At 44.6% G+C, this 26518-nt stretch overlaps 2 protein-coding genes across 3 annotated transcripts; one reads left to right on the forward strand and one right to left on the reverse strand.

Annotated features, from left to right (window-relative positions):
- Positions 1 to 697: 697 nt before the first annotated feature.
- Positions 698 to 12282, reverse strand: THOC7 (THO complex subunit 7). 2 transcript variants are annotated; one of them, XM_085894310.1, is made up of 8 exons: positions 12124 to 12282; positions 10805 to 10925; positions 9121 to 9248; positions 8898 to 8984; positions 3375 to 3432; positions 1973 to 2039; positions 1740 to 1809; positions 698 to 1636 (listed from the first exon to the last, which is right to left on the reverse strand). In XM_085894310.1, the coding sequence occupies exons 1-8, from the start codon at positions 12146 to 12148 to the stop codon at positions 1563 to 1565; spliced, it is 630 nt and encodes a 209-aa protein (XP_085750436.1). In that variant the 5' UTR covers positions 12149 to 12282; the 3' UTR covers positions 698 to 1562. The 2 variants fall into 2 exon arrangements, with proteins under 2 accessions (XP_085750436.1, XP_085750437.1); XM_085894311.1 differs by lacking the exon at positions 3375 to 3432.
- Positions 12283 to 12798: 516 nt separating this feature from the next.
- Positions 12799 to 21110, forward strand: MRPL42 (mitochondrial ribosomal protein L42). The gene is made up of 5 exons (XM_085894312.1): positions 12799 to 13081; positions 13162 to 13219; positions 13888 to 13972; positions 17530 to 17711; positions 20126 to 21110. Exons 1-5 carry the CDS (start codon positions 13048 to 13050, stop codon positions 20169 to 20171), a joined length of 405 nt encoding a protein of 134 aa, XP_085750438.1. The 5' UTR covers positions 12799 to 13047; the 3' UTR covers positions 20172 to 21110.
- Positions 21111 to 26518: the final 5408 nt, after the last annotated feature.

Consider the following 26518-nt stretch of genomic DNA (forward strand, 5'->3'; position numbering starts at 1 on the left):
CCACTCCCTTCTTCACCATACCACTACCAAGTCTCATCCGCTAATCTCCCCACCTCTCCCATTGCCCTCTTGCACCTTGGCTGTGCCTGCTCTCATAGTTTCCCCTCCCTCTCAAAGCAAACTTCACACTTCCCCTCCAAGCTTCCTTCTCACTTTTTCAAAAACTCTCCCCTCACCCTTCTCCCTTAACTGTCCCCCTCACTCCCCCTTTTTCAAAGTTGCCCCCAACCCTCAAATCCACAAAGCTGCTTCCTTCCCCTGCCTGCTCTTCCATCCCATCACTCTACCTCCTCCAATCTTCAACTGCCCTCTGCCCCCTCTCTTATTACTCCCCACTTTACCTCAACCCATCATCATCGAGCCTTTTCTGCTCCTCATCCAGCCCTCTTCCTTAGCTCTTCTGCAATCCCTCACACTCTTTCAACAACTCTCCTCACCTCTCCCCCTCCTCCCTCATCCTACCTTCTCCTCCCTCCCTCTTCATTAACATTGTGGACCTCAAACCTGACAGATCTTTGTCCAGTTCACTCTGCGAAGCACCATCAGAGCGCATGGAGGAGGCAGCACATAGGTGACGGCGAGGAAGAATTGCAATCACATTTTAGGTAAAATGTATGCAGAAATACATAAAATTCTAAAGGGTTCACAAACTTTTTCTCACCACTACTTGCAGTCAGCAAATGAAAGCCAAGCCAGATTCTGACGTTTGCACAAAATCTTTAATGATCCATTGACAGAGGTTTACCTGTTATTCTACCAATCAGTACTGTCGCTATTTGCAAACTTTAACCAGTTTCTTCAGCGAGAACATCCCTGAAGCATCTTTCCGTGTGCCTCAACAAGCGCGTACATTTCTAAAAAAAAAAGTTTGTGCAAATTGACACCAACAGAATTGTCAACAGAGTGGACTGAATTCAAAACCCAGAGATGATCAGCTTGTAGACAAGGCCCTATTGGATTTACAACATGAGAAAAGCTGACAAAACTGGGGAACGATGGGGACATCGGTCCACAGGAAAAAAAAGGACTTTTCATGTAAGGCTATGAGAGGATTTCTCACCAAATCAGCATCTGAGTCAGCACAGAAGTTACCAGTTCAGGTTTGTCTGCTGAAGCAGGCAGTTTGTTGACTTCATGTCAAGAACGTCATGCACCTTTAAAGTCATAACTCCTGCATGAGCCTCAACATTGTATACAAAAAAAAAAAATGTACCTGGTGCCATATTTGTCTTAGTACAACAGGAAAAAGAGCTCAGCCAAAATATTTATTTTGTAAAAAAAAGATTGTATCTACACTTACTAGGTCCAAAGCACCCAACAACAATGGTATCATTGAGGCATTGGCAGCTCCTCGTTACAAAACCTATTATTGCCTTTCAACATCAACTCCAAACATGAAATTTTATTTTATTTTTTAAAAAAAATCAGACAACTCGTTTCAATCATCATTATGTATTTCATTCCAAGGCCAAGCACCCAGTCACGGCTCTCTTCTGTGGCACACCTTCAATGCAAATCACCACGCATTTCATTCAGTGCCTTGATGTTGATGCTCTTGTAGTCTACTGCATTGCTTGAGGACTGATCTCCATGCTCGAAATTTCCTCGCCATCCTTCTCCGAGGCCTTTTCATCATCTAAAATTTACAGCGTTATGGAAATTGGGGTGAAGGTTGTTAAACAAGCCTTTAATGGTCATTTTATGTGCAAGTAAAATGTAGAAAGTTTGCAGGAACTCACAGTCAAGCATGTGCTGCAGTTCATGGATGCAGCTGAGTAGTGCGTGAAACTGCTTTCTGCGCATCTCCAACTGAGGATGGGAGAGATGCGGGAAGCAGCATAAAAGAGAAATAAAATCATCATTCATTTGTGTCCAGGACAACCTCGGTTTGTATCTGACGACAGATATGTCAACAAAAATTATCTCCATTTATCTCCCAGGTGCCAACAAAATAAAATATCAAAACTTGCACCTTGCTTTCAAAACTCTCTTTGACCCGAGACAAATGCTCCAACTCTTTCTGCAAGTCTTCCAACTGTCTGGAATTTAAAGAAGAAGAAAAAAATACATTGGATGCAAACAACAAACATGCTCATTAAAAAAAATTAAATAAAACTAGAGCGAAGTCGATGGAGCGCCATCGCAAATCCCCACGCTTCTCACCTAATGGAAAGTTTTAAGATGGCAAAAGGTAACCCCAGGATTTACCCAATATCACATTTTGAGTTTTAGAAAATCTTTGGTTTTGATGCCTGCGACCCCCCCCAAGTCCCCAAATGAACCGGATGTCAAATCCCAAAATATCGTGAAATATTTCATGCATCCCTGAATGTTGATTGCATAGGCAATGTTTAATTTCGAAAATGTTTCAAAACATACAAATAAACCAATGTCACCCGCAGGGTGACCCGTATCTTGCCAAAAGGTAACCACGTGTGACTTCTTTAAGGTCACACTGAGGTGAACAGAGCTGCTATCCACCAGGAGCGACTCCTTGAGGAATATCTGCCTACGAGAGATTCCAATGAGAATCGTTCTACAGAGTAACCATGAAAAATATGCTTTTGCCTCATAACGTCACCAAATGACGTCATAATGTCTCAAGCTTGACATATCTAGAAAGCACTCATCGAGGTGTTCAATTTGAGGTACTACACGATATGGTTCCTAAAACTTGAAAATTTGACCTTGGGGTCAAATATGTTTGACCTGAGGTGCTAACCCATGAAGGTCAAGGCCAATCGCCACCAAAAATTAATCAGCTGAGCACCAGATAATAAACTATATTCCCATGAAGTTTGAAGACAATCCGATCAAAATTACTCAAAAAATAAGGGTTTCGTCGACTCCCCTGATTTGCGCCAAAGTGACCTTGACCTTTGACCTTGACCTTCAAAATTTTTTGCACTGAAAGGGACCTCTATAGGCCTCTGATATGCGAAGTTACAAAAATTTCCGATGAGAACTGTGCTCTGCAGAATTTTTTATACGTGATTACGGACAAACAAACAAACAAAAAAAACATACAAGGTGACTAACATATCTTGCAAAACCTTCGTTTTGGCAAGATAATAATTACATATTTTGGTATTTGACCTTTTGACACCACCCCAGCGTGTGGGGCCAAAAATGATACTGCTATCACACCTTCTTGCCATGTGGTGATCATAACTACCAAGTTTGGTGAATTTCTACACAACTGTTTAGGAGATAGCAGAACGGATAGACAGACAGTCGATTACAATATCTCCCCGTTTTTTTTTTTAAAGCATGGAGATGATAAAATAAGCACCAACATTGTCCTGTTGACAAACCCATGAATTTTGATTCGGCCAAGAAAAGGTTAAGTGGTCAAACAATGGTTTGATACTCACCTTAAGGTTTTGCTTCGATCTGGGTGCGTTTCTATAACCTTAGCCAAAGCATCATATTCTGCAGAACCCCCAAAAAAAAAACAAACAAAAACATGTGGTTACAATGAGTAAACTTCCAGTGACACAACTTTAAAGTTACCTTTGAGTAGTTAGTACAAATGGAAAAAAAAACAAAGATACTTAAATGGAAACCAAAATTTTTTTTTTTTTGAGAATTAATCGATATTCACAAAGAACCTTACTGACGAGTTAACTTCTCCATTTTGATTTCTTCTTGTTCTTCTTCTTCGTTCTTGTGGGGTTGACCGGGGGAAGATTTTGGCGCAAGTCATTCACGAACCAGCTGGCCAAGCCTGACACTCGAATAAGTAGGTGGGGCAGGAATATGTAACTTGTTCATGGTGCAATGGCTCGCCTACTCTGCGAATTACACCGAGGAATCCTTTATGTCCACCAACTAATGCCGGCAGACGGTACGTCCAGTTTAACATCCATCCAAGGGATGGGACACATTGATGAATCACCCTGCCTGTGAAACACCAGGATGATAGTTTATAGCTGGTCAGGATTCAAACACAAGCGAGACAGCTTAGAGGCGAGTGTGCATACCTCTCGGCCAGCAGTTCCCAAACCCATGGTGGCGACCCGAAGGTGTTTTTAAGGGTCGCGGGACAGTCTCAAAAATGGATCACTTCACTGGCACAGACAGTATGAAGAATTCCGATTACATTTTTATTTGAATTATTTTTTTTTATTAAATTCTGTTGCTGAAATTTCTTTTGTATTCTGAATCATTCAAGTTTTTATAACACTTGTTTTATTAATTTAAAAAAATGCTCTAAGAAATTGATAACTCTTCATTCTAGGTCTGCCCTGGAAAAATGGCCCAACGCAAAACACAACTGCAGTACAAGCCTGACTTTTTAAAAATATGGCTTCACCGAGATGAGAGAACGATCTGGGAATGTCCGACCTCAGTGTGTTCAGTGTCTGCAAGTCCTCGCCAACGAATGTATGAAGGAAAACAAATTGAAACGTCATTTGCATTCAGTTCATCCAAAGTTTGGCGAAAAGCCACCGAGTTACTGGAAGGACAAAGAAGAATAAGTGAAACGAAGTCGGATTAATGCTCCATCGAGTTCAGCCATTTCTTTGGAGAAAGCTTCCTTGGCTTCCTGTGAAGTGGCATGGTATATTGGAAGATGCAAAAAGCATCATGACATTGGAGAAGAGCTGGTGAAGCCAGCAGCAGTGGCAATGGTGAAAACCGCTTGGGGGAGCGGATGTTGCCAAGAAGAATGAATCAGTACCACTTTCTGACAATAGCATCACGTGTCAAATTGATCTCGTTTCAGATAATATTTTGGCTCAACTGATTGTGGTGCTGAGAAAAGCAGGAAAATTTTCGTTGCAGAAGGATGAATCGCTAGATATTGCAGGTGATCCTCAACTCATGGTTTTTGCAAGGTACAGAGGAGGAAACAACATTCTGGAAGAATTCATTTTATGCAATGCCCTGTCAAGTACCACCACCAGTGAAGACATCTTTAATACGATTAACAATTTTTTTTAAGAAACATGATCTACACCTGGTTGAATCGTTTGGCCGTGTGCACTGAAGGAGCTCTGTATATGATGGAAAGTCATGTGGGTTTTGTTGCTCATGTTAAAGCCGAAAACCCTGATGTGATAATTCACTGATTCTTACAAAGGGAAAACCTTCCCTCTCAACGTTTGCAACTGGACCTTCATGTAGTTCTCAATGATGCTATCTAACTTGTGAATTTCAGCAAGTCCAGGGCTTTAAACTCACGTATTTTCCATCGCACGCGTGAAGAGATGGGATCACAGCACCAGGTCTTGCTGTTCCACTCTGATGTTCGTTGGCTCTCTCGAGGGAAGATTCTCACAAGAATTATTGAACTAAAGACGGAAAATGATTATTTTTTATTTGAGAAGAAACGTGCGCTGACAGACTGCTTTTAGGATTCTGCTTGGTTGGCAAAGCTTGCTTATTGTGTGACGTCTTCATGCACCTGAACGAACTGAATTCAGACATTCAGGGTCGAAATCATACCATGGTGGACATCGGTGAAAAAACACTGCCTCATTCAAGAAAAAATAAAAAATAAAAAAAATAACTTGCTCTGGAGAGAAAAACTGGGTAAAGGAAAAATGGATAGTTTTCCAGAACTGAGTGTTGTGATGGAAGATATGTCAGAAATATCCCTTGTTGACATCGAAAGTATTGTTACGTTTGAGGGGGGGGGGTATGCATTCAAAGGGTAATTAGGATGTTCAATTAGGTATGCCATGCTGTTCGAGTTTACCAGGATCTCGATGTAATAAGTCGCAATTCAGTGGTGATAAGTTGTCTAGTAAATGTTCATTTCTTCAAGGGGGAAATGATAATTGTCACGTAATTAGATAGGGACACGGGATAGGGTAAGGGTGTCTGCGTAAACCCCTTTTAGTAGTCCCTGGAGGCTGGCCGTGACGTCACAGGACAGGGCTGCGGATGGCTCCGCCCCGTGATCACGATTGGCGGAAGGCGACGGCAGTGGGCTAATAAAACGGCTCGATTGGAAGTGACGAGGACAGGAGGATAAAAAGGTTCTGTTCGGGGTCGAAAAGGAAGAGGAAGAAGATCGGGACAAAAAGATCGTGTTTTTTTGGTGTGGAGGCTGTTGCGCGGGAAGCGTACTTGTTGTTGTGCTGATTCGATCCTGTTCTTCATCGTGTCTTGGAGTCTTGCTGAGCCTCGTGCCTCACCTTGGTTGGCTCTGGGGTTCTGCTGATTCGGAGTACGGGGTCGAACGGCGGGCAGACCTGCCTCCCTCTCCTGCTCGCAATTTGGCGCCAGAACTGGTTCCCTGGCGGCTGTGAGCGGACTTGGGCCAGGACCAGGAGGTCGACAGCACCACGGTTTCTCCTGCGCCCCCCCCCCCCTGACGAGAGCAAGGCCAGCTCGTCCGACGCTGATCCAGGGACAGTTGCGTCCACACCACGGTCCAGCCTGACCACCAGAAGTAGCTACTGTGTGTGTGTGTGTGTGTGTGTGTGTGTGTGTGTGTGTGTGTGTGTGTGTGTGTGTGTGTGTGTGTGTGTGTGTGTGTGTGTGTGTGTGTGTGTGTGTGTGTGTGTGTGTGTGTGTGTGTGTGTGTGTGTGTGTGTACTTGGCGCCTTAGAGGGTTTGAGATCTGTATATTCATTGGAATTGTCTGTGTTTTCCCCACGCCCGATCCCACACCATCCCGTCGAATCGCCCCGGATCCCTCTTCTTGCCGAGTCTTGTTATTTCTGGTTAATAATAAAAACAAATAAACATCATCAACTCAGTGAAAAGTGACTCGTGCCACCTTCCTCGTCCCGTTTGCGGTAGAGCGATTAGAACCGCCACGTTTGGGTTATAAATAAATAAACCGCCTCCATCGTTTCGGCTCATTCTACGTTGGCGGGACTGTTCAAGTCCCGTGGACGTCACAGTATTTTCGAAAATCCTCTGAAGAACCTTCAGGAAGAAATGGACAGATATCTTCCAGAAAATATCGATCTCAAGAAGCATAGTTGGATCAGGGATGTGTTCAATGTGAACGCAAGTGAAGTCGGAGAAGATATTCCAGGATTTCAAGAGGAACTTATAGAACACTCCAAGAAAATCAAGTACAGAAGCAATGCTTTGAAAACCTCCAGTATTCAAAATATTGGACCCAACACCTCAATCGGAGCATTTTCAGATAACAGGGAAACAACACCCAAGGAGTGACACAAATCCTTCATCTCAAAATACGCTCGTTGACGGGTGTTACCTCAATTGTCATTGGAGTCAGTTTATTGGACACAGCTAGAGCAACTCCTTGGACCTGGCAACCATCAGAGTGACCAGACCAATAGTAGGTGTAACCACCCAACATGATCTTGTCGCAATCGGGTCTCTGAACGGCAGAGTGCTGCAGTATTGATGTTCAAACACTTGAGCTCAGATGATAATAGACACAGGTGATCATCCTTTCTTAAGGATAGGACATTCCAGGCACCCACCTGATGGGACTGCTTCAGGTTAACCCAAGGAGACCGCCGTATGGTGGACGACACCTCAATACCACTCGGCCACACACCACCGCAATCTGACCCGGGAAGTTTACCCCATGCTTTTCCTCCTATCATTAAGGAATGGGCGTCCCGAAGGCTTTGCCCCAATCCCGTCATCCGGTGAACAGGACAGCAGCACAGGAGGTACTCCCACGAAGTGAGTTTTGAATTTTTGTGCATTTGTGGGTTTTGCGGAATGAAAGGTTTTACGGTGGGCGATGTGCAAATCCTGCCACCAACCTCCGAAAAAAAAAGTAACCCAACTGCAGGAGGACGTCTGCAGACACAGTTTGGCACGAGATATGGATGACCGTTAGCTTACAAGGAGCTCCTCCACCCTTTGACAGGTTTTGTTTTTAATCCTGTTGGGTGTCCATATCCATACACCTTCCTCACCGGGAAACCTTGTGGGGGGGACGGTTTAGTCGCCTACAGTACCAGGTTTACACGGTACTTGTAGCAAGTCACAGATCTAATCTGACCTGACCTGACAAAAAGGTCAAGATCTTTGCCTGGAACACAGATCTAATCTGGCTTGTCTTGAATGTACCGGTATACCGAAAAGAAAAAAACCCGGTATATCACCAATCAATCGAAGAAGGGTGTTTACAATCTTTAAATACCATACATGGTTTAAAAACCTTGGCTCGGCTAAACATGGACCAGGAACAATGAAATGTATGATGTTAAGACAAACCAGGAATTAAGTAGAGTAAGTTTTAACTTTTAACCCTCAGCACCTGAGCACCCATACAAGCAATCGTGTTTTTCTTTGCCCTCATGGTTGGTTTTAAAGCAATTGCCAATTGGTTATTCAGATGAAATCGGGTGTGCTTTAGAAACCCTGTGCTGAGTCAGTGATCTGCGATACCGGTATGGAAGCAATACCGGTATGATCATACCGGTACAGCGTTCCATGATCATCATACCAGTATGGCAATAGCGATGCATTCCGACCTGTGCAGATTATCAACACTGATCTCGCTTTAAAACAAAATCAGTTTTCATTCAAGTTGAAGTTGGAAGTAAAATAACCGTTCTCATCATGGGGGGGGGGGGAGGTCCGTTTGGGAATACTTTGAAAAATTACTGTGTCAATGATGTGTACGTCATATATGAATATGTAATGGACCACCATCATTGCATATTTTTGGAACCTGCGTAAAAAAAATTAATTGTTTTTATTTTTATTTAATAATATCGATATACCGATCTATACCAGTATGACCTCACCGGTATAATCGATGTCGAAAAATAAAAAAATTGATATCGATGGAGCCTCGACCCAAGGTCCTGCTTCGAAAACACTAGGCTGAACACTTCAATGAAGAATTAAACTCCAAATAAATTCAGCAAGGAGTATGCTGCCATTGGGTAACTTGAGTACCGAACCCTGCAACGTCATGGGGTCATACCACCTGAACGGCTCACCTTGGCGGTTCTTGCGGATACGCTTTGCCTGCTGGATTTCTTGTTTGCTTCGTCCCATTTTCTCATGAGCAGCATTTATGCTTTCCTCTGGGAGAGAAGAAAGTGACATGAAATCAGGATAATCTAAAATTGCAATAAGTACTTTTAGTACAGTATGTGTTTGAAACAACTAAACAAAAACACTCCAAAGATAAGTTATAACACCTGCGAGTAACACACCCACCTATCTTTTGTTGATTTTCTTCATACATTTTCATCTCACATTGGTTCATATTGAACCCCAGGACCGTCTTTCCCATGGCAAATTCGCATTGAGCCAGCGCGACAAGCATGCGCTGCAACTGCCCCGCACTGGAGTACATACACACATACACACACACACACACACACACACACACACACACACACACACACACACACACACACACACACACACACACACACACACACACACACACACACACGTGATCTGCCTGCTCATCATTGGTTTGAATTTGTGCGATGCAATCATATTTTGGAAACTCAGTGGAGTTAAACTAAGATGGGAGACCGCCGTGTAATACGAGACTTTCACAATGATGTGTGAATGGTAAATGAGGCCATTTGTGCAAACGGTGTGTGTGTGTGTGTATGTGTGCGTGTGTGTGCGTGTGTGTGCGTGTGTGTGCGTGTGTGCGCGTGTGTGTGCGTGTGTGTGCGTGTGTGTGCGCGTGTGTGCGCGTGTGTGTGCGTGTGTGTGCGTGTGTGTGCGTGTGTGTGCGTGTGTGTGCGTGTGTGTGCGTGCGTGTGTGTGCGTGCGTGTGCGTGCGTGTGTGCGCGTGTGCGCGTGTGCGCGTGTGTGTGTGTGTGTGTGTGTGTTTACACTGACTCAGTTCAGCTTGCCGGGCACTTTTAACCTGCCGTTGCCAGCGCAAGTTCAGTGATTCAAATCGTCTTTTAAGCAAAATTTTCAGAATTTGAATGAAAGAGTGGCAATTTCAAAACGGTGAACCGTAATTGTTCTGTTCCCAAATCGGACTCGTGGAAACATAGGAATACGAGAAACATCCGTGGATGAGAGGGGTCTGGTTCATACCATTTCCTGTTAATACATTCGAACGTCAGCCATGGATACAGCACGCGCACGCACACCTGTCTACTCGGGCCTTGCACTGGCCCCCACATGGTTGGGATTTTGTACTTCGAGCAGATGCCCATTCGGCGAGCTGAGAAAGTTCTCCCAATGTTTCGTTGTGCGGAGGCACAGCCCCTCTAAGGTAATTTTCCAAGCATTTTCAGCTTCTTTCAGAATCTTTGTGAGCCATTTCAGGAAAAAATCCTTACCCCGGACACACAATCCATTTTATTTCACCCAAAACTCTTCAGCTGCGAATTCTGTCATTTTGAAAGTCGCGTATTGCCCGTGTTGAAAGACTGGTTGAAAGGTGTTGATAAGCTGTTCACCTCTGACCTCTCTGCTCCTCGATTTGTTCTTCCAAGAAGTAATAATCTGACTACACCCACATCCTTTGTTTTTTTTTCGTCTCAGCGTATCGGCTCCATCGGCTCCATCGGCCCTGATGTCGGCTTGGCGTTTCTCCCTTCTCTTTCTGCTGTTCCTTTTCTCACGTTACGTGCCGATTCGTTCTGTGTTCCAGTTCTTCCACGAGCCTCGACTCTGTATCCAAAAAAAACCCGGCTATTCTGGTGCAGTGCCAACAAATGTGATGGGATATGGCAGAGGAGGGGTTAAAAGGAGGAGGAGAGAGAGATCTACAAATAACGTACGCAAAAAACAGATGTGTGATGTGGGGATCAGAGGTCCAAGATGTAGTTACTGTGACGTATCCTTCCTGGGGATTGACGTGAGTGCCATGTGCGCATGCGTGACATATGGGACCAAAGCCAAGACCGGAGATAAGATGCACCTCTCTTCGGCAGACGAGTCGCTGTGACACCATTTTATGCAGCTTTTGAACAGCGTGTTGATCCTGCGATCATCTCCTCCACCGTCACCATCGATAAGAAGTCTTTTTCGGATGATCTCGTCTGCACACATCATCAGGGCTTCTTTAACACAACATTAAGACATCATTGGGCATTGGGCCGTGGGTGGGGGCCCTGGGCCTTGGGTGGGGGCCGTGGGTGGGGGCCATGGGCCTTGGGTGGGGGCCGTGGGCCTTGGGTGGGGGCGTGAGCCTTGGGTGGGGGCCGTGGGCCTTGGGCCGTGGGTGGGGGCCATGGGCCTTGGGTGGGGGCCGTGGGTGGGGGCCATGGGCCTTGGGTGGGGGCCGTGGGCCTTGGGTGGGGGCGTGAGCCTTGGGTGGGGGCCGTGGGCCTTGGGCCGTGGGTGGGGGCTGTGGGCCTTGGGTGGGGCGTGAGCCTTGGGTGGGGGCCGTGGGCTGTGGGTAGGGGCGTGAGCCTTGGGTGGGGGCTGTGGGCCTTGGGCCTTGGGGGGGGCCCGTGGGCCTGGGGTGGGGGCGTGAGCCTTGGGTGGGGGCCGTGGGCTGTGGGTGGGGGCAGTGGGTGGGAGCCATGGGTCGTGGCCGTGGGTGGGGGCCGTGGGTGGGGGAAGTGGGCCGTGGGTGGGGGCCGTGGGCATTGGGTGGGGGCAGTGGGTGGGAGCCGTGGGCCGTGGCCGTGGGCCTTGGGTGGGGGCCGTGGGCCGTGGGTGGGGGCCGTGGGTGGGGGCAGTGGGCCGTGGGTGGGGGCAGTGGGCCGTGGGTGGGGGCCGTGGGCCGTGGGTGGGGGCAGTGGGCCGTGGGTGGGGGCCGTGGGCCGTGGTTGGGGGCCGTGGGCCGTGGGTGGGGGCCGTGGGCATTGGGTGGGGGCAGTGGGTGGGAGCCGTGGGCCGTGGCCGTGGGCCTTGGGTGGGGGCCGTGGGCCGTGGGTGGGGGCCGTGGGTGGGGGCAGTGGGCCGTGGGTGGGGGCAGTGGGCCGTGGGTGGGGGCCGTGGGCCGTGGGTGGGGGCAGTGGGCCGTGGGTGGGGGCCGTGGGCCGTGGTTGGGGGCCGTGGGCCGTGGGTGGGGGGTCGTGGGTCGTGGGTGGGGGGTCTTGGGCCGTGGGTGGCAATTATTAAATATCAGGCATAAGGTTCCCTTCAGGAAACAACCGCCGTGACGGATCAGCACAAGGATCATGATTTAAAGATGGATGTTACATGCTTCAGGGATCAAATCAGACGAGACAACCGGTACATGTCTTTACGTTTCATTAACGGATAATTGTTCGAGATCTGATAACGAACCGTCGACTCCAGATGAGAGGGCCATGTTGACGGTCGGATGAGTGGTTGCAGTTCTTCCTTGTGAGAAACTTTTTCACTTCCTTTTGAAATTAAGGGGATTTTTTTTAATGTATCAGCAACGGATATATTCACGTCATGCATTACGTCGTTGTAATTTTAAAGAAGTATTCACGTGAAACAAACATGTCGTGCTGTAAAAAAAATCCTTGATGTACCGACCTCCTTTTACACCGCAACGAATATGAATCGTCGTCAGAAATTAAAATACCTTGTTTTATGCGAGTGTGAAAATTGTAAAAGGCAAAACATATAACGTATCTTGATGTATTTTGTGTTCGATATTTCCCTCCCGTTTTTCTGTGTGTTTTCACCAACCCATTCGGTCTCGCAGGTCCACGACGTGTGACAATATTTGCACAGTGTTAATCGGCCATGGCGTTGTAATTCCTTCGGTATTCCATGAAATAAATTTGATATATTCATTACCAATTCCTCGGACATTTTCCTCCTTGTTACAGTGTATTTAATATTACCGTTTATTTTACTAAACTGATTCGTACGATGAAGCATCAAAACGACGATCCTTTTAAAGAGGAATAAGAGCAGGAATGTGTTCCATGATCAATCAGCTTGCTATTTTTAACCGCACGACAAATATGGGGGTCGGTTGGGACTTGGTTGTCGGTCCACCGGATATACTGTGCCGGCCGAACCATAAACACCCTCGACTGTGCCAATCGATGTTTAAATTCCTTCAAGAATTATTGCAAATTATATAAAGTGTTGAAGAACTCACCAGCTCCCTTTCCTGCCGACGTGTTGAGATGCGTGGCGTATATAGAGCGTCACAGCTCTGCAAACGCCAATTAAAATAGTAAGAAGAAGAAGAAGAAGAAGAATCTGACTGTTGGAGGGAAGAAGGACATGAGGACGATGCGAGTTGCTGTAGCTTTACTCGGTGAGTTACCAAATCATCTGGATGTCGAATTGTATCTGGAAGATGGTTCTGTGTGTTTACACGTCCTTGTCCTCTCACAGGAAGATCTTTAGTCCGCTACAGATCCTCGTACACTCTTCTGCCTGACAATTATAACTGGTGAGCGTGCCTTGCTCCGATTGCCGTGTCCCAAATGCTGTGTCCCGTGTCCCAAATTTCCGTGTCCTGTGTCCGAAATTGCCATGTCCCAAATTGTCGTGTCCCCAAGTCCCGTGTCCCAAATGCCGTGTCCTGTGTCCCAAATTGCCGTATCCCAAATGCTGTGTCCCGTGTCCCAAATGCCGTGTCCGGTGTCCCAAATGCCGTGTCCCAAATGCTGTGTCCCGTGTCCCAAATGCCGTATCCCAAATGCTGTGTCCGGTGTCCCAAATTGCCGTATCCCAAATGCTGTGTCCCGTGTCCCAAATGCCGTGTCCCAAATTGCCGTATCCCAAATGCTGTGTCCCGTGTCCCAAATGCCGTGTCCCAAATTGCCGTGTCCCCAAGTCCTGTGTCCCAAATGCCGTATCCCAAATGCTGTGTCCGGTGTCCCAAATTGCCGTATCCCAAATGCTGTGTCCCGTGTCCCAAATGCTGTGTCCGGTGTCCCAAATGCCGTGTCCCAAATTGCCGTATCCCAAATGCTGTGTCCCGTGTCCCAAATTGCCGTGTCCCCAAGTCCTGTGTCCCAAATTGCCGTATCCCAAATGCTGTGTCCCGTGTCCCAAATTGCCGTATCCCAAATGCTGTGTCCCGTGTCCCAAATTTCCGTGTCCCGTGTCTTGCAGTCGTGTGGACCTGGCGCTCACAGCTGATGGCGAAACGATCGTTTGTCTCCACCCGAGCTTGCAGTTTCCCTACGAGGACACTCAGGTAGGACGATGGTCGTGTTACTTGGTCTCTCCACCAAACGTCATCGTGGTGACGCAACACGAAGGGCTCCGTGAGCCAAAATGTCACACTCGCTGCTTTAATAGTGCAGGTAAGATAAGGACCGTCTATCAATTACGTACTGTAATATGGTGGGATTATATATATATATATATATATATATATATATATATATATATATATATATATATATATATATATATATATATATATATATATTGTCGCGAACGGCCACGGAACTCGAATCGCGGCACGTCGCCCACCGGACGGACAATCCAGTCGTGACCCTCTCGGACTAACGCCGGGAACCAGTCACGGGTGGACCTTTCGGTCTCACCGCGATCGAGCCAATCGGCCCCCGCGTGGGATAGGGTTGCTCGCCAAATTCGACCTACCTAAGTACCCACACGGAGGGTAGACCGGGCGATCGCACCTCACCGCAGGTCGACTTCGGACACGGGCCACTTAAGCGACCCGTTCCATACTATCGGGATAACCGAGCGGTGTTATTCGTCAGCCTCGACGGTTCGATTAATTATCGGGCGTCTTAGCCCTCGACCAACCCTTTACGTGAAGCAAGATGGGGATTCAATGAAAGAAATGGCGAAGCGGGAAAACAGTTCAACATAAAGCACATTTATTCGCGATGAACGGAAAGCACACATATACAATTCCCCCAAAAGCACATGGAAAAGAAGAAGAAACACAATGCAATTTTACACAAAAAGCAAATGTAAAAGAAGACACAATGCAGAGCTATCCGACTACCGAGCACACGGCAACACTTATACAATTTTACTTCACAGACGGCGCCGACAACACACACACTCAAAGCAAAGAAAAAGAACACCCTCAAGGATGAGGCGGGCCTGGGGCCGAGACCGGGTCGGGCCTACCCGTCTGATGATGAGACGCGAAGTGGCGATGGTGCCTCAACTCCGCGGGCCTCGCGGACAGTGTCTGGTAGGGGGTGGGAAGGGGGCCCCCTTTTGTCGCACTATCTCAGCGCGGGGGGGGAAACAGGAGGGGGTTGCTGATGCTCGGGGAAAGGAGGATTTTTATTCTGTCTCGGGTCCCGCGACGAGCGTCTCCACCTCGACCATGTCGCGCCGTCGGCCTCCCGCCTTCAGCTCCCGGCACCGACGCGAGCACCCCCTCGTCCGTCTTCGCCGCCGACAACTCGTTCCAACGCACAGCTCGTTCCAACGCGCAACTTCCTTCCAGCTCCACCGACGACTCTCTTGAACTCCGAACTCACTCTTTCCAACGCACACCCACTTTTCTGACGAACGCAGCCGCTTGTATAAGCCCCGTGGCTTCGCCTTTGACCCCCTGCCTTCGACCTTTCACCTCGCTCCCCATTGGCCCGAGAAAAAGTGGGCGTGAATGCTTTTTGATCCATGAATTTGCATATAGCGACCGCCCTCCAACGCCCTGGAGGCGGGGCCAAATCGCCCCTCGCTCACCGATTGGACGGAACAAAAGTGGGCGTGAGTCGTTTTTGATCCGTTTTTCTGCGGAAAGTCCGTGATGTTTTGTACACGCTGTTCGGTGCGCGCCCTGCACGAGTCCAGTATCGGTACCCACCAGCGGCGCAAGAACGGTGGCGATGCGACGGTTGTGAGGTGTGACGGTAAAGGTCGTGGCTGTTGTGGTGAAGCGGCGTTGTGGTGGGTGGTTGATGTTGTGATGACTGTTGAGACGTGGTTGGTGGTGGTAATAATGGCGGTTGGTCCAAAATAAAGATAGTAAAAGAAAAACGGCTATCCTGAAGAGTCGCAGCCCTCATGAATGACATGTATTCCCACTAGACAACGGGTTTGGGCCTAACTACACATATACTTACCGAGATATCTCACCTAAGGGACCTGAATGGTGGTTTGCGAATTTGGTCAACCACAACAATATATATATATATATATATATATATATATATATATTTATATATATATATATATATATATATATATATATATATATATATATATATATATATATATATATATATATATCTATATATATATATATATATATATATATATATATATATATATATATATATATATATATATATATATATATATATCTCACACACACAAGAGCGAGGCTCATGTAAGAGTAAGGTTAAATTGACAGTTGGGTCGCGTGGCGACTATTGGGCACCAACCATCAAGGGAATAATCGAACAGGAAGGAAACTCTGAAATCAGCAAGTCAGAAGGTTGGGGATGATTGTGGTAAAAATGTAATAAAGATCATGGGTCAGGAGGGCAGAGCACCAGAGAGTGACAGACAGACCAACTAATGTCCTATTCTAAAGTACAGTGGTTATAATATATGAGAGCTCGTCCATCACTGGCATGTACGTGCGTGTTTATGGCACAGTTTGTGATAATGTGATTGGAGATGTCACTAGTGGAGCATTGGAGACCGATAGTGTGTGGATGTGCATTGTGTTCTGCGAACGTCTTTTGGGGACTTGATTTAACCATTTCTCAAAAGACGAGGTTTATTCGATCCTCCACCCCCCCCCTACCAATTTTGTATCATCCCTTTCGTTTGGATGCTTTATTTCATACCACCACGACCACAGTGCCCCCCAACGATTCCCCCAACTTGTGCGGTCAGCCGATGAGCTTTTGACTGGTCTTTCACTAACAAGCTGACCAGGCTGAAGTCGCAGGAATTTGGAATGTGTTGAAGGCGTCGGCGACAACTCACTCGCTCTTCACGAAAGCAGTCGACCAGAGGGATCCTCCAGCGGTGGACGGAGGCTACATTGACGCATCTCCCTGAAATTTAAAGACGTTTCAATTCAGGTTAACCTTTTAATCTTTTATCAAACCGAGCTCTCTAACTTTTTTTTAATTTGTGGGATTCTGTTTCCCATTTTCTACCAACTATTGTAATTGAGGGTCTTCTTGATTAAAATAAATGTAAAACCTGGAAATAAAGACTGTTCAGCTTTAAATGGATCACGATCCGCTCATCCACCTCCATACTCTATCCCTGGTCCTGATGGCCCACTCCCAACAAACAACGGTCCCCCACAAGGTAAATTTATGTTTTGTAAAATTTAAATATAATTTTATCATTTAGCAAAATAAAGTCATTTCAATCATTTTGCCGCACTTCATGACACGTGTTTTGACAGAATGACCCAGCAGCATGTTATTAAACCTGTGTTCATACAGATCATCTCGATCAACTAGTCAGGACTAATTCTTAAGAATTTTGATCTGTCCCAGTGTTCCCATGAAAAGCGTGTGAATACAATTGTTGTGAGAATTCCGACGGAGTTGCCTCCTTGTATAGCAAAGTGCACTGGACTAAATACTTGTGCCGTGTTCACACAAAACTACTTCATACCGAACGAATGGTCCCGCATGAATTAACTCGTCTGAAGTTTCTCATACGAGATCATGTTGAAAAGTAATGCCTCCTGTTCTGTTTTTTTTTTTTTGTTTTGTTTTGTTTTTTTTCTCTCTCTCCAAAACAGGCAAAGATTTTTTGATTAATCATTGTTCACTATTCCATTAGCCAATGCCGTGGCCTGACCCAGCGAGGCCTGAACCAGAGACGCACGACCAGAAAGTTCAGGTAGCAGTTCGTGCAACAGAAGCTTCTGCTCTCACATATGGTGTACAAAAGCGCGGTTGTACTGAGGAGCAGTTGGCCACACTCTTCCACACTACTAAGCACAGATGGTACCCCAAGGGCCGGTAAGTCCAGGTTTGCAGCACCACCTGATTTGGTTTGTTACAAATGAGTAATGACAGTTGCACATATAAAGATGAAGGTAACAATGCCTCGTAATACAAATGGAAGCCGTGTGCTATCTCAAATTAAGAGCTATCCATCAGCATGTCATACCTTGCCATATTGCTGTCTATTAAGAATACGTGACTTTCAAAATGTATTATTGAATGCTAAACGAGGCCTTGTGTGTGTATATGTGTCTCTTTACCATGACTCGGTTATGCTCACCAGACACTTTTAACCTACTGTTTGTTACTCGTGTGAAATCTGTAATGTAAATAGTCTTTTGAACATAATTTTCAGGATTTGGACAAAAGAGTGGTGATTTCAAAATGGTTAACTATAGTTCTGTTCCTTAATGAAAATTGGACTCATGGAAAGAGAGGAAATTTGACAAACATCAATGGATGTTAATACAATTAGCTGCCGCAGTGAATACATATCAAAGTGGAGGGGGAGCACTCGGGAGAGTGCGAAACCTCCGCTGCCAATACTGCTGGGTCACTCAAGTGAACTTATTCATTAAGTATGATGTCAACAGTGCTAACAGTTATAGTGCTTTTCTCCATTTTTTTTTTGGGGGGGGGTTGGAAATCACTTAAAGCATGTAATAAAAAAAAAAAATCGAAATTTTGTTGAAAAAAAAAGTTGCAAATTTTTTTTTTTCTCAAACTTTTTTTGGGGGGGTGGAAATCACTTAACATGTAAAAATGCAAAAAAAAATTTTTCTCTTTTTGGGGGGGGGGGGGAGGGGGGGTTGAAATCACTTAAAATATGTAGAAATGCAAAAAAAAAATTTCTCCAACAATTTTTTTTTTGGGGGGGGGGGACCAAGTTCAAAATTTAATCGCATGATCCTTGGACCATACCTAACTCCCCCCACCAAGTTTCGTCGAAATCCGTTGAGTTTTTCCGTAATACTGTTCACAAACAAACAAACAAAGTGGTGAAAACAGTAACCTCCATCCATCTTCGATGATGGCGGAGGTTAACTAGAAGGGCACTCGGTAGAGCGCATACCTCCGCCACACAATGTGTGATCCACGAGAACATATCGGGCAATACATTTATGAAATATCATGCTATACAGTATTATATCTCTCAATGGTGAAGAATCACTTTAAAAATTAAATAATGCTCATATTCAGATATTCACCAAAATCGAATCATTTCATCCTTACCACACACCCAACGTATCCACCAAGTTTCGTCCAAATCCGTCCACAACTTTTTGAGATATCATGCTATGTATCTTTTTTGTCTCCATCTCTCAATAGTGAAGAATCACTGAAAAAAATTCGAGGATCTGGATCTTCACCAAAATCTAATCAGTTTGTCCTTGTCACACACCGAATCTGTCCACAACTTTTTGAGATATCCTGTACATAGACAAACAGTCAGAAAGGGGGTGAAAACATAACCTCCTTCAGCTTCGGTGGTAGAGATAAAAAGCACATACACCACACAGACAGACGCTTCAACATTTCGCAATCGATGCAAGAGTCTAGTGTCTCTCTTGTGGCCCCAGAACCAAACAAACAATAGATTTATAACAGTCCTTACAGCTCCTTTTTCTCCCATCTCCCAACACGATTACAAGTAAATATCATCATTTTATCCTGTTCATGCACAAGCCCTCGATATGTCCTTCCCATCGGTGTTTGGAAGCACCTGAGCGAGGTGCATAGTGCATTCGCTGGTAGGGATCTATCGGGGGTTTGTGTAGCACACGCCCGTCCACTTGGGCCTTGCACCTGTCCACATGGTCTGTAGTTTGCAGTACGAGCAGCTGCCCGTTTGACGAGCTGAAAAAGTTATCCAAATCTTTTATTGTGCAGAGGCACAGCCCTTTTTCTCAGGTACATTTCCAAGTCAACTATTTTCAGCTTTTCTCAGAAGCTTCGTGAGCCATTTTGAATAATGATCCTTATCCGGCACAGATAATATACTTTTTGAATGCTGACGTTTCTTGAGGTCTCTATGCATTTTAATCCTGCTGGGTGCATTCTGGGGCAGAATAGGTCATTTCAAAAGTCATGGATTGGTTCCATGACGACACTGAAAATCTGCAGTAGCCAGGCCCGAGCCACACTACCCAATTGAATTACTCTGGCACATGTTGTCGTGCCACATTTGAAGACCAGAGATAACAGACCACCAATGAACTTGTTTCAAAGGAGGAACGATGTAATATGCCTGAAATGTACAAAGTGTTAGTTACGTTAACATCATATTTCAAATCGAATAAATTAACTTGGTATTTCCTGACTGTCCGAATAATCGCAGTGATGCGCTTTAATAATCATGCGTCCGATTAATGCCCCAGAGACTTTGCTGTCCAGGCATGCGGATGTGATGAATTTAAATTGTGTTGCAGATACCACATGCAAAGGATGAAGAAAAATCCTCCGAAAGACAGATAAGACGGCATGCTGCTTGTATCGGAGTGGGTTGAGCTGAACGAGTCGATCTGAACAAAAGAAGAATCACGACTCATTTTATTCAGTTCAGAAATGCCATTTTTGTTTATAACAAATAAAAAGATAATTTGATAGATTCTGGAAGCTTTTATGAATGCATTGTGCAGTATGTAAACATAACAGGTAGTCTTTCAGCGTAACTAATGTTACTAAACATCATAAAATTTCGGTCTTGTCATTTCAGAAAGAAAAGGAAATCCTTACATGTAAACATTTTGATTACGAGGATGTCACAGTTGAGTGATGTAATGTGATTCGGGGATTAGATTAATTGAAATGTAAGTTAGGGAGTCAGTAAAAGTTGAAAAGGAAACAGTTTAGGATGTACAAAACTAACATTCCTTCCTTTTATGAATTATTTTTCCATTGAAAGGAGCTGACAGGATGGCTGAAAGCTGTCTTGCCTGGGTTTGAATCCTGACCCAGCTATACTGTCATCCTGGTGTTTCGTAGGCAGGGTGATTGATCAATGTGTGTGCCGTCCCTCAGATGGACGTTAAACTGGTGTCCCGTTTGCCTGCATTAGTTGGTGGACGTTGAAGATCCCCATGGTGTCTTTCGTAAAGACAAGGTGAGCTATCGCCGGCACCTTCGCCAGATTACAAATTCTTGCCCTGACGACCACTGGGAAGGCAACAGCAAACCATCCAGTATAACCCTTGCCAAGAAACTACTTCAGCAGTACTGGACTTGCCGTCCGCCAGAACACCACAATAAAAAGATTTCTTTCCATTGAAGGCATGATCACTGGTTGAGTTTAAAAATACCTTCAATGTCTTGGGGTTGCCTTGTCAATCAATTGGCAGGGTATGCCAAAAGAACAAATGTGTACATGTTGGCCAGATGGTCTTTCATTTCAAATAAAATGGTCATTCAAGGTAACTTCATGGAAAGCTGCATTTGGCTAAGAGTTGAATAGTTAACCTCACACATCATTGCCTCACAAGGACACAATGGAATAAACATATTCCACTCACAAATAACCATTCCGGTAATTCCCCCATTTCTATGCTGTCTCGATGTGTACGCAATTTATAAATGGTTGCATACGAGTGTGGTTATATGGCCCTTGGGGCTCCTGCAGTGAGTGCTTTTCAAGATTTCCAGGAAATAATTACAAAATGGACAGATACAGTCAGGCTGGCTCTGTTCCTACTATGCAGATACAGTCCAAGGTCACCAATCCTACTCTGCAGAGTTACATCATACACAGAGAGAGAACTGGGGATATATATATATATATATATGACATACCTCCTGACTTATGGCACACTTCCTGACAACACCGGTTTGTGTGGACTGTTGTCCAATGGGGATTAGCGGAGTGATCTCACACTCATGTTTCGATTTTCCCACTGGTCCCATCACGTGCCTTCTGATTGAATGGTTTGCATTCGTCGGAACAATTGTCTGGGTGGCAGACGGATGGTTGTTCTGTGTGGATTATGCGGTTTTTCCGTGTGAGACATAATCCGCGGCGATGCTCACCATAACAGTCAGGAAATAAATATCTAACCATCATTGGTTAGATATTTTTCAGTATACCATCCTGATCAGGGCAAATAAGCCCGAAATCCGGATCGGTGGTTCCATTTGATGTTTCACTGATGATGACGATATAATCTTTGTCTCTGACAGAGTCACCGGGCCAAAGCCTCTGTCTGTGTTGGAGGCGACACTGGTGTGGACTGTTGGCCAATGGGGATCAGCGGTGTGCTCATCACACTCATGTTTCGAGGTGTGTGTGTGTGTGTGTGTATATATGTATATATATATATATGTATATGTATATATATATGTATATGTATATGTATATGTATATGTATATGTATATGTATATGTATATGTATATGTATATGTATATGTATATATATATATATATATATATTTAGTATGTGTGCTCCTTTCGTGTCTGTCACACTTTATTCTAACTAAAGGGTTTCTGCTGTCTTTGGGATTGTGACATTTAAGTTTGAAGTCTTGATTCTTCCTCTTCTCTCCTGGAAAGATAGTCTTTTGAAACAGGTATTCTTATGGTTGAACAGACAAAAATTTGTTGCAAAAAAAAATCGATAATTAGCTTTCCAACGGTACTTTTTTATCATTCTATGACAGCAGCAACCTTTTGGAATAAAGTGTAACGACACACAAACTGACACCTCTACTTTTAGATGGATAGAGACTGAAGCTCCAAGGAGTGAAAACTGCAAATTTGGATGGAGGATGGATTGTGAGGGAGGTGTTAACAAGGGTAGAAAAGATCATGGTTTTGGATGGAGGATGATCTGAGGTGGTGGTGAACAGCTGAAGACCTGGAGGGAAGAGTGAGATGGAAGAGAACGTGGAAGTTGGTTCCACAGGTGGGGAATAAGAGGAATGAATGAGTGAAGGTGAGCAGTGATCCTTGTTTTCGGTAGGTTCCCCAGAAGTTGGTTGATGGTGAACCATGCGTGCCCTGCAGAAACCTGTGGGGTGGGACAAAGCATGAAAAGAATCTCATTCTGTACCAGCTCTTCCACGAGTCTCGACTTTGCAGATTTAAAAAAAACAGCAGAAGGTGCAACACCAGAAAGGAGGCGGTAGAAGACAGAGAGACCACCGACCTGTCTGTGATGACAAAGTTATAAGCTCATAGACTCAGCTTCGGCGTTGCAAATTTTAAAATGTTTAAGGCCTTGATTTCCATGGCATCGAGCTGAGCAAGATGTGAGGGAGAGGGGAAAGGAGTACTCCAACAGGCTGTGGATGAAAGTCATGTAGGTGGATAGAAGTTCAGGTTGGCCAAGGAAGGACTTGCACAGGAGGTACTCACGGAGTGTTTTCTTCGTTTTATTTGTGTTTTTTTTTCTATGTTTTGCGGGAATTAAGTTTTTTCACTGTGGCCGGAGTGCAAATCCTGCCACCAACCTCCTAGAAAGAAATAACAGACTGCAGGAAGACGTCTACAGACACAGTTGGGCACCAGATATGGATGGCCGTTGGTTCACAAGAAGTTCCTCCGCCATTTGACAGGTTTAGTTTTTAATCCTGCTCGGTGTCCATATCATACACCCTCCTCACCAAGAAACTTATTGGGTAGACGGTTTAGTTGCTGACAACCCGTCCACGAAACAGGTTAGTACAGGTTTAGATGGTATCTGAAGTAAATCACAGATCTGATGTGGCCTGACCTGACAATAGTGGCTTGATTGTCTTTGGGTACTCTAGCCTTGGCAGGGAGAAGAGATGAAAGAATTCCATTGAGTACTACATGTTGGCTATGAGAGTAGAGGAAATCAGTAAGACATGTGACTGACATATGAGGGCATCCATGCCTCATCACGGTTGTCTGGAGGCCAACTTTGAAATGTGGTTTACTCAAGAAAGATCATGGCTGATCGTGGGACCCAGGATTTTAATGACAAGAGGATTTTAAAGAAAGTAGATGGGGGTGGGGGTTGTCAGATTGTCTTTTCGGAGCAAAGCAGTGAGATCATGAGATGAGGATCGAGAGAAATATTCCAAGTGTTTGACGAGTTTGTGATTTTTTTTTCCAAGGCTTGAAGAGAGGGAAGAGGCTGTAGCCTGCCTGTCTGAAGGATGAGAGATGTCACCACAGAGGGTGGAGTCATCAACAAATAGATAAGATGTTTTTTCCAGAGTCACAAAGATCATTTACGAGGATCAGGAATAGGTCATGTCAGGTATGGGAACGTACACCAGAGCAGCACGTCTCCTCGTCCACTTTCTGCCGGTACTCCAGGTTCTGGCCATCCCACAAGCAAAGGGATATTGAGGCATCTAAGAAATCTAAAGAAGAATTAATGCTCCAAAAAGTGTTAATACCAGAATTCTTCTCAATTGCTGAACAATATTTCCTGAACTCTTGGCGAACAACTTGTAAGCCTGAGTTAACGATAACTGTTTGGTGGAACATTACCTGGCACCTGCTATAAACCTATACTTGTACGGGTTCTTATGAAGCTTAGGAATCCAGAAAAGTCGAGGAATACAAAGATTTGCCTCTTTACATTTAATACAGAAATTAACTAAAACTTCCTGATGCTCAGAGATAATATCCTGGAGTGACTTATGACAAGTAACATATGTGCTATTTCCTATCCTAGTGAAACTAACCAGATCAATGCATAACTCTGAATAAAACCTCCACATAAAACTTTTTACAAATCACAACAAAATTATTATCCGCTGGAGCTATTACGTAGCTATCATGGAGCTTCCAGATGTCTTTACAAACACTCAACTTGTTCAACAATGGTTTAGACCGACCCAGTGAAATCAAGCCCCAACCACTAAAAACTTAATACTATTAGCCAGGACTTCCACAACTCTGTTAAACCATGCATTGAAACTGTTTCCAGATAACTTAAACTTGGTGCACATTTTGTTAACAAAATTAGAGACAGAATCCACAATGGAAGACCTAATGCAGCTCCAAGGTTGAGTTACTAGTTCCCTATATTTAGCTCCCATTAAAATCAGATCCCTAATTTCACAATTACTAATTACATTCAAATCCCCAGAAACTACGTGTCCACAAGGACCATATAAAAAGGGGAAGACAAACATGCACAGTCAGTTTCCTAAATTTCCTTTACCATATCAAAACAAAGAGTTTTAAGAAATTTACCATAGTTGAATAAGGGTTGTCCTACAGTCTTAGTGAAAGTGAAATAAACCTTCAATGGGGGTCGCTCCCCAACTTTATCTGGTAATAAAGTCTCTCCACTAGTATCCCTAAAAATAGAAAGAAGCTGAAGCCTATCTACCTGCTTGCTGGAGAAAAAAATCATAAACTAAGAATTCTCGGATCTTATCAACTTTGGGAGTAGACTTCTTTATCAGAACCCTGCGACAAAAATCTTCAATCAAAAACGAACACATGTCAAATGAACCTGCTAAACTCTGGAGAATATTACAGTAAAGACTTGTTTGGAACACGACCTCAGAAGAACATAAAAAATCATGAAAAACTTTTCCTTCATAAAAACCTTTAAGTTTATCAGTTATTTCTGAAATTTCCATTTTTGGAGCCGTACGATGATGACGACTATGATGGCCCATGACCTCTGCGTCTCCTTCTGATTGGATTAGCAAAATACTCATTAACGAAAACATTACCTTAAGAAACTGACCCAGTGCATTGTACCCTGTCATTAAGGCCCAAAGGACACATCGTGTCTTGATCCAAAAGTTCTTTGTGTCCAAGCTCAAATTACACTCTTTATTATCAAAATAATAAACATTAACCAAGTCTATAATTTGAATAGAACAACTACTAAAAACATGCCCAACTTCATTGAAATGATTACATAAATATGTCTTAATACTGGACGAAACACCAGACCTATGTCCATAAAAACGTTAATGTAAATATTGAGAAGTTTTACCAACATATTGTAATCCACAATCTCCACAAGTGAGAAGATAAATAATGTACTTTGATTTACATCCCAACAAACATTCACACTCGACAACAAAAGTCTTACCCGTCACATAACAAACAAAAGTTTCACAAGGTCTAAAAACTTTGCAACACAAACATCTAGAAGAATTACACTTTTAAAAAAAAAAAGTTCAAAAGTACTTGGCAAAACATACGGACTCATTCTGACTGTATGCTTTTTCATTTTTCGTAAGCCTGACATTATTGTCACTCTTCGGTTTTTGACCTAGTCCGGTTCGCTCAGACCAGATAAAAGAGACAGGCTGACCAGGATACCTGTTGGCGAGGGGCTGCCGCCTCGCTTGAGGCGGGCGTTACCTGGTATTGAGCTGAAAGTTCTCCCACCTACACTGACAACGCCGAGTGATCAGGGCCTGACAGCCATTACCCAAACCTTAAAACCGGATCAAAGTCAGCAGCTGCTGGTTTTTCGTGAACACGAGGGCAGAGAGCTCATGCCCCAAAAATGAAGAGAAAATAAGGTGTAGGTTTGGGGGGGAAAGGTAACAAAAGGGAAAATAGGAAAAAAGAGGGGTATGAAACAGTACAAGGAACTGTGAAAGACGAAGTGAATCTCTCGGTGACCTCAACATCCTCGCCACAGACAGGTACAGACAAGATAGAAGCATCCAAGATGTCATTGAAAGCCTGCATCTTATTTTTGACCCAGGAGACCGACAATCCCAGGAGCTCTGAATCCTCATTCAGTGCCTTGAAAGGACATCCATAGTCTCCTCAAAGATGACTGATTCATCAACAAAATCAAGGTCAGAGATCTTCACATTCCCAAACGATGCACCACAGCGAGATCTCTCCGACATCCTCCCCAGAATCCAGTCCATAC

The sequence above is a fragment of the Eptatretus burgeri genome, chromosome 9 (assembly GCF_056783735.1).
Source record: "Eptatretus burgeri isolate ZD-2024b chromosome 9, Ebu_testis_v1, whole genome shotgun sequence".
NCBI lineage: Eukaryota > Metazoa > Chordata > Myxini > Myxiniformes > Myxinidae > Eptatretus > Eptatretus burgeri.

Bases quoted from the DNA above. Each gene is read 5' to 3' on its own strand.
- MRPL42 (XM_085894312.1), top strand. From the start codon at position 13,048: ATGAGGACGATGCGAGTTGCTGTAGCTTTACTCG. The intron at 13,082-13,161 runs GTGAGTTACCAA...GTCCTCTCACAG, and splicing joins AGTTGCTGTAGCTTTACTCG to GAAGATCTTTAGTCCGCTAC. The intron at 13,973-17,529 runs GTAGGACGATGG...CTATTCCATTAG, and splicing joins TTCCCTACGAGGACACTCAG to CCAATGCCGTGGCCTGACCC.
- THOC7 (XM_085894310.1), bottom strand. From the start codon at position 12,148: ATGGCCCTCTCATCTGGAGTCGACG. The intron at 9,249-10,804 runs GTGCATCTTATC...TATGTACTCCAG, and splicing joins GACTCGTCTGCCGAAGAGAG to TGCGGGGCAGTTGCAGCGCA. The intron at 2,040-3,374 runs GTGAGTATCAAA...TTTAAATTCCAG, and splicing joins GATCGAAGCAAAACCTTAAG to ACAGTTGGAAGACTTGCAGA.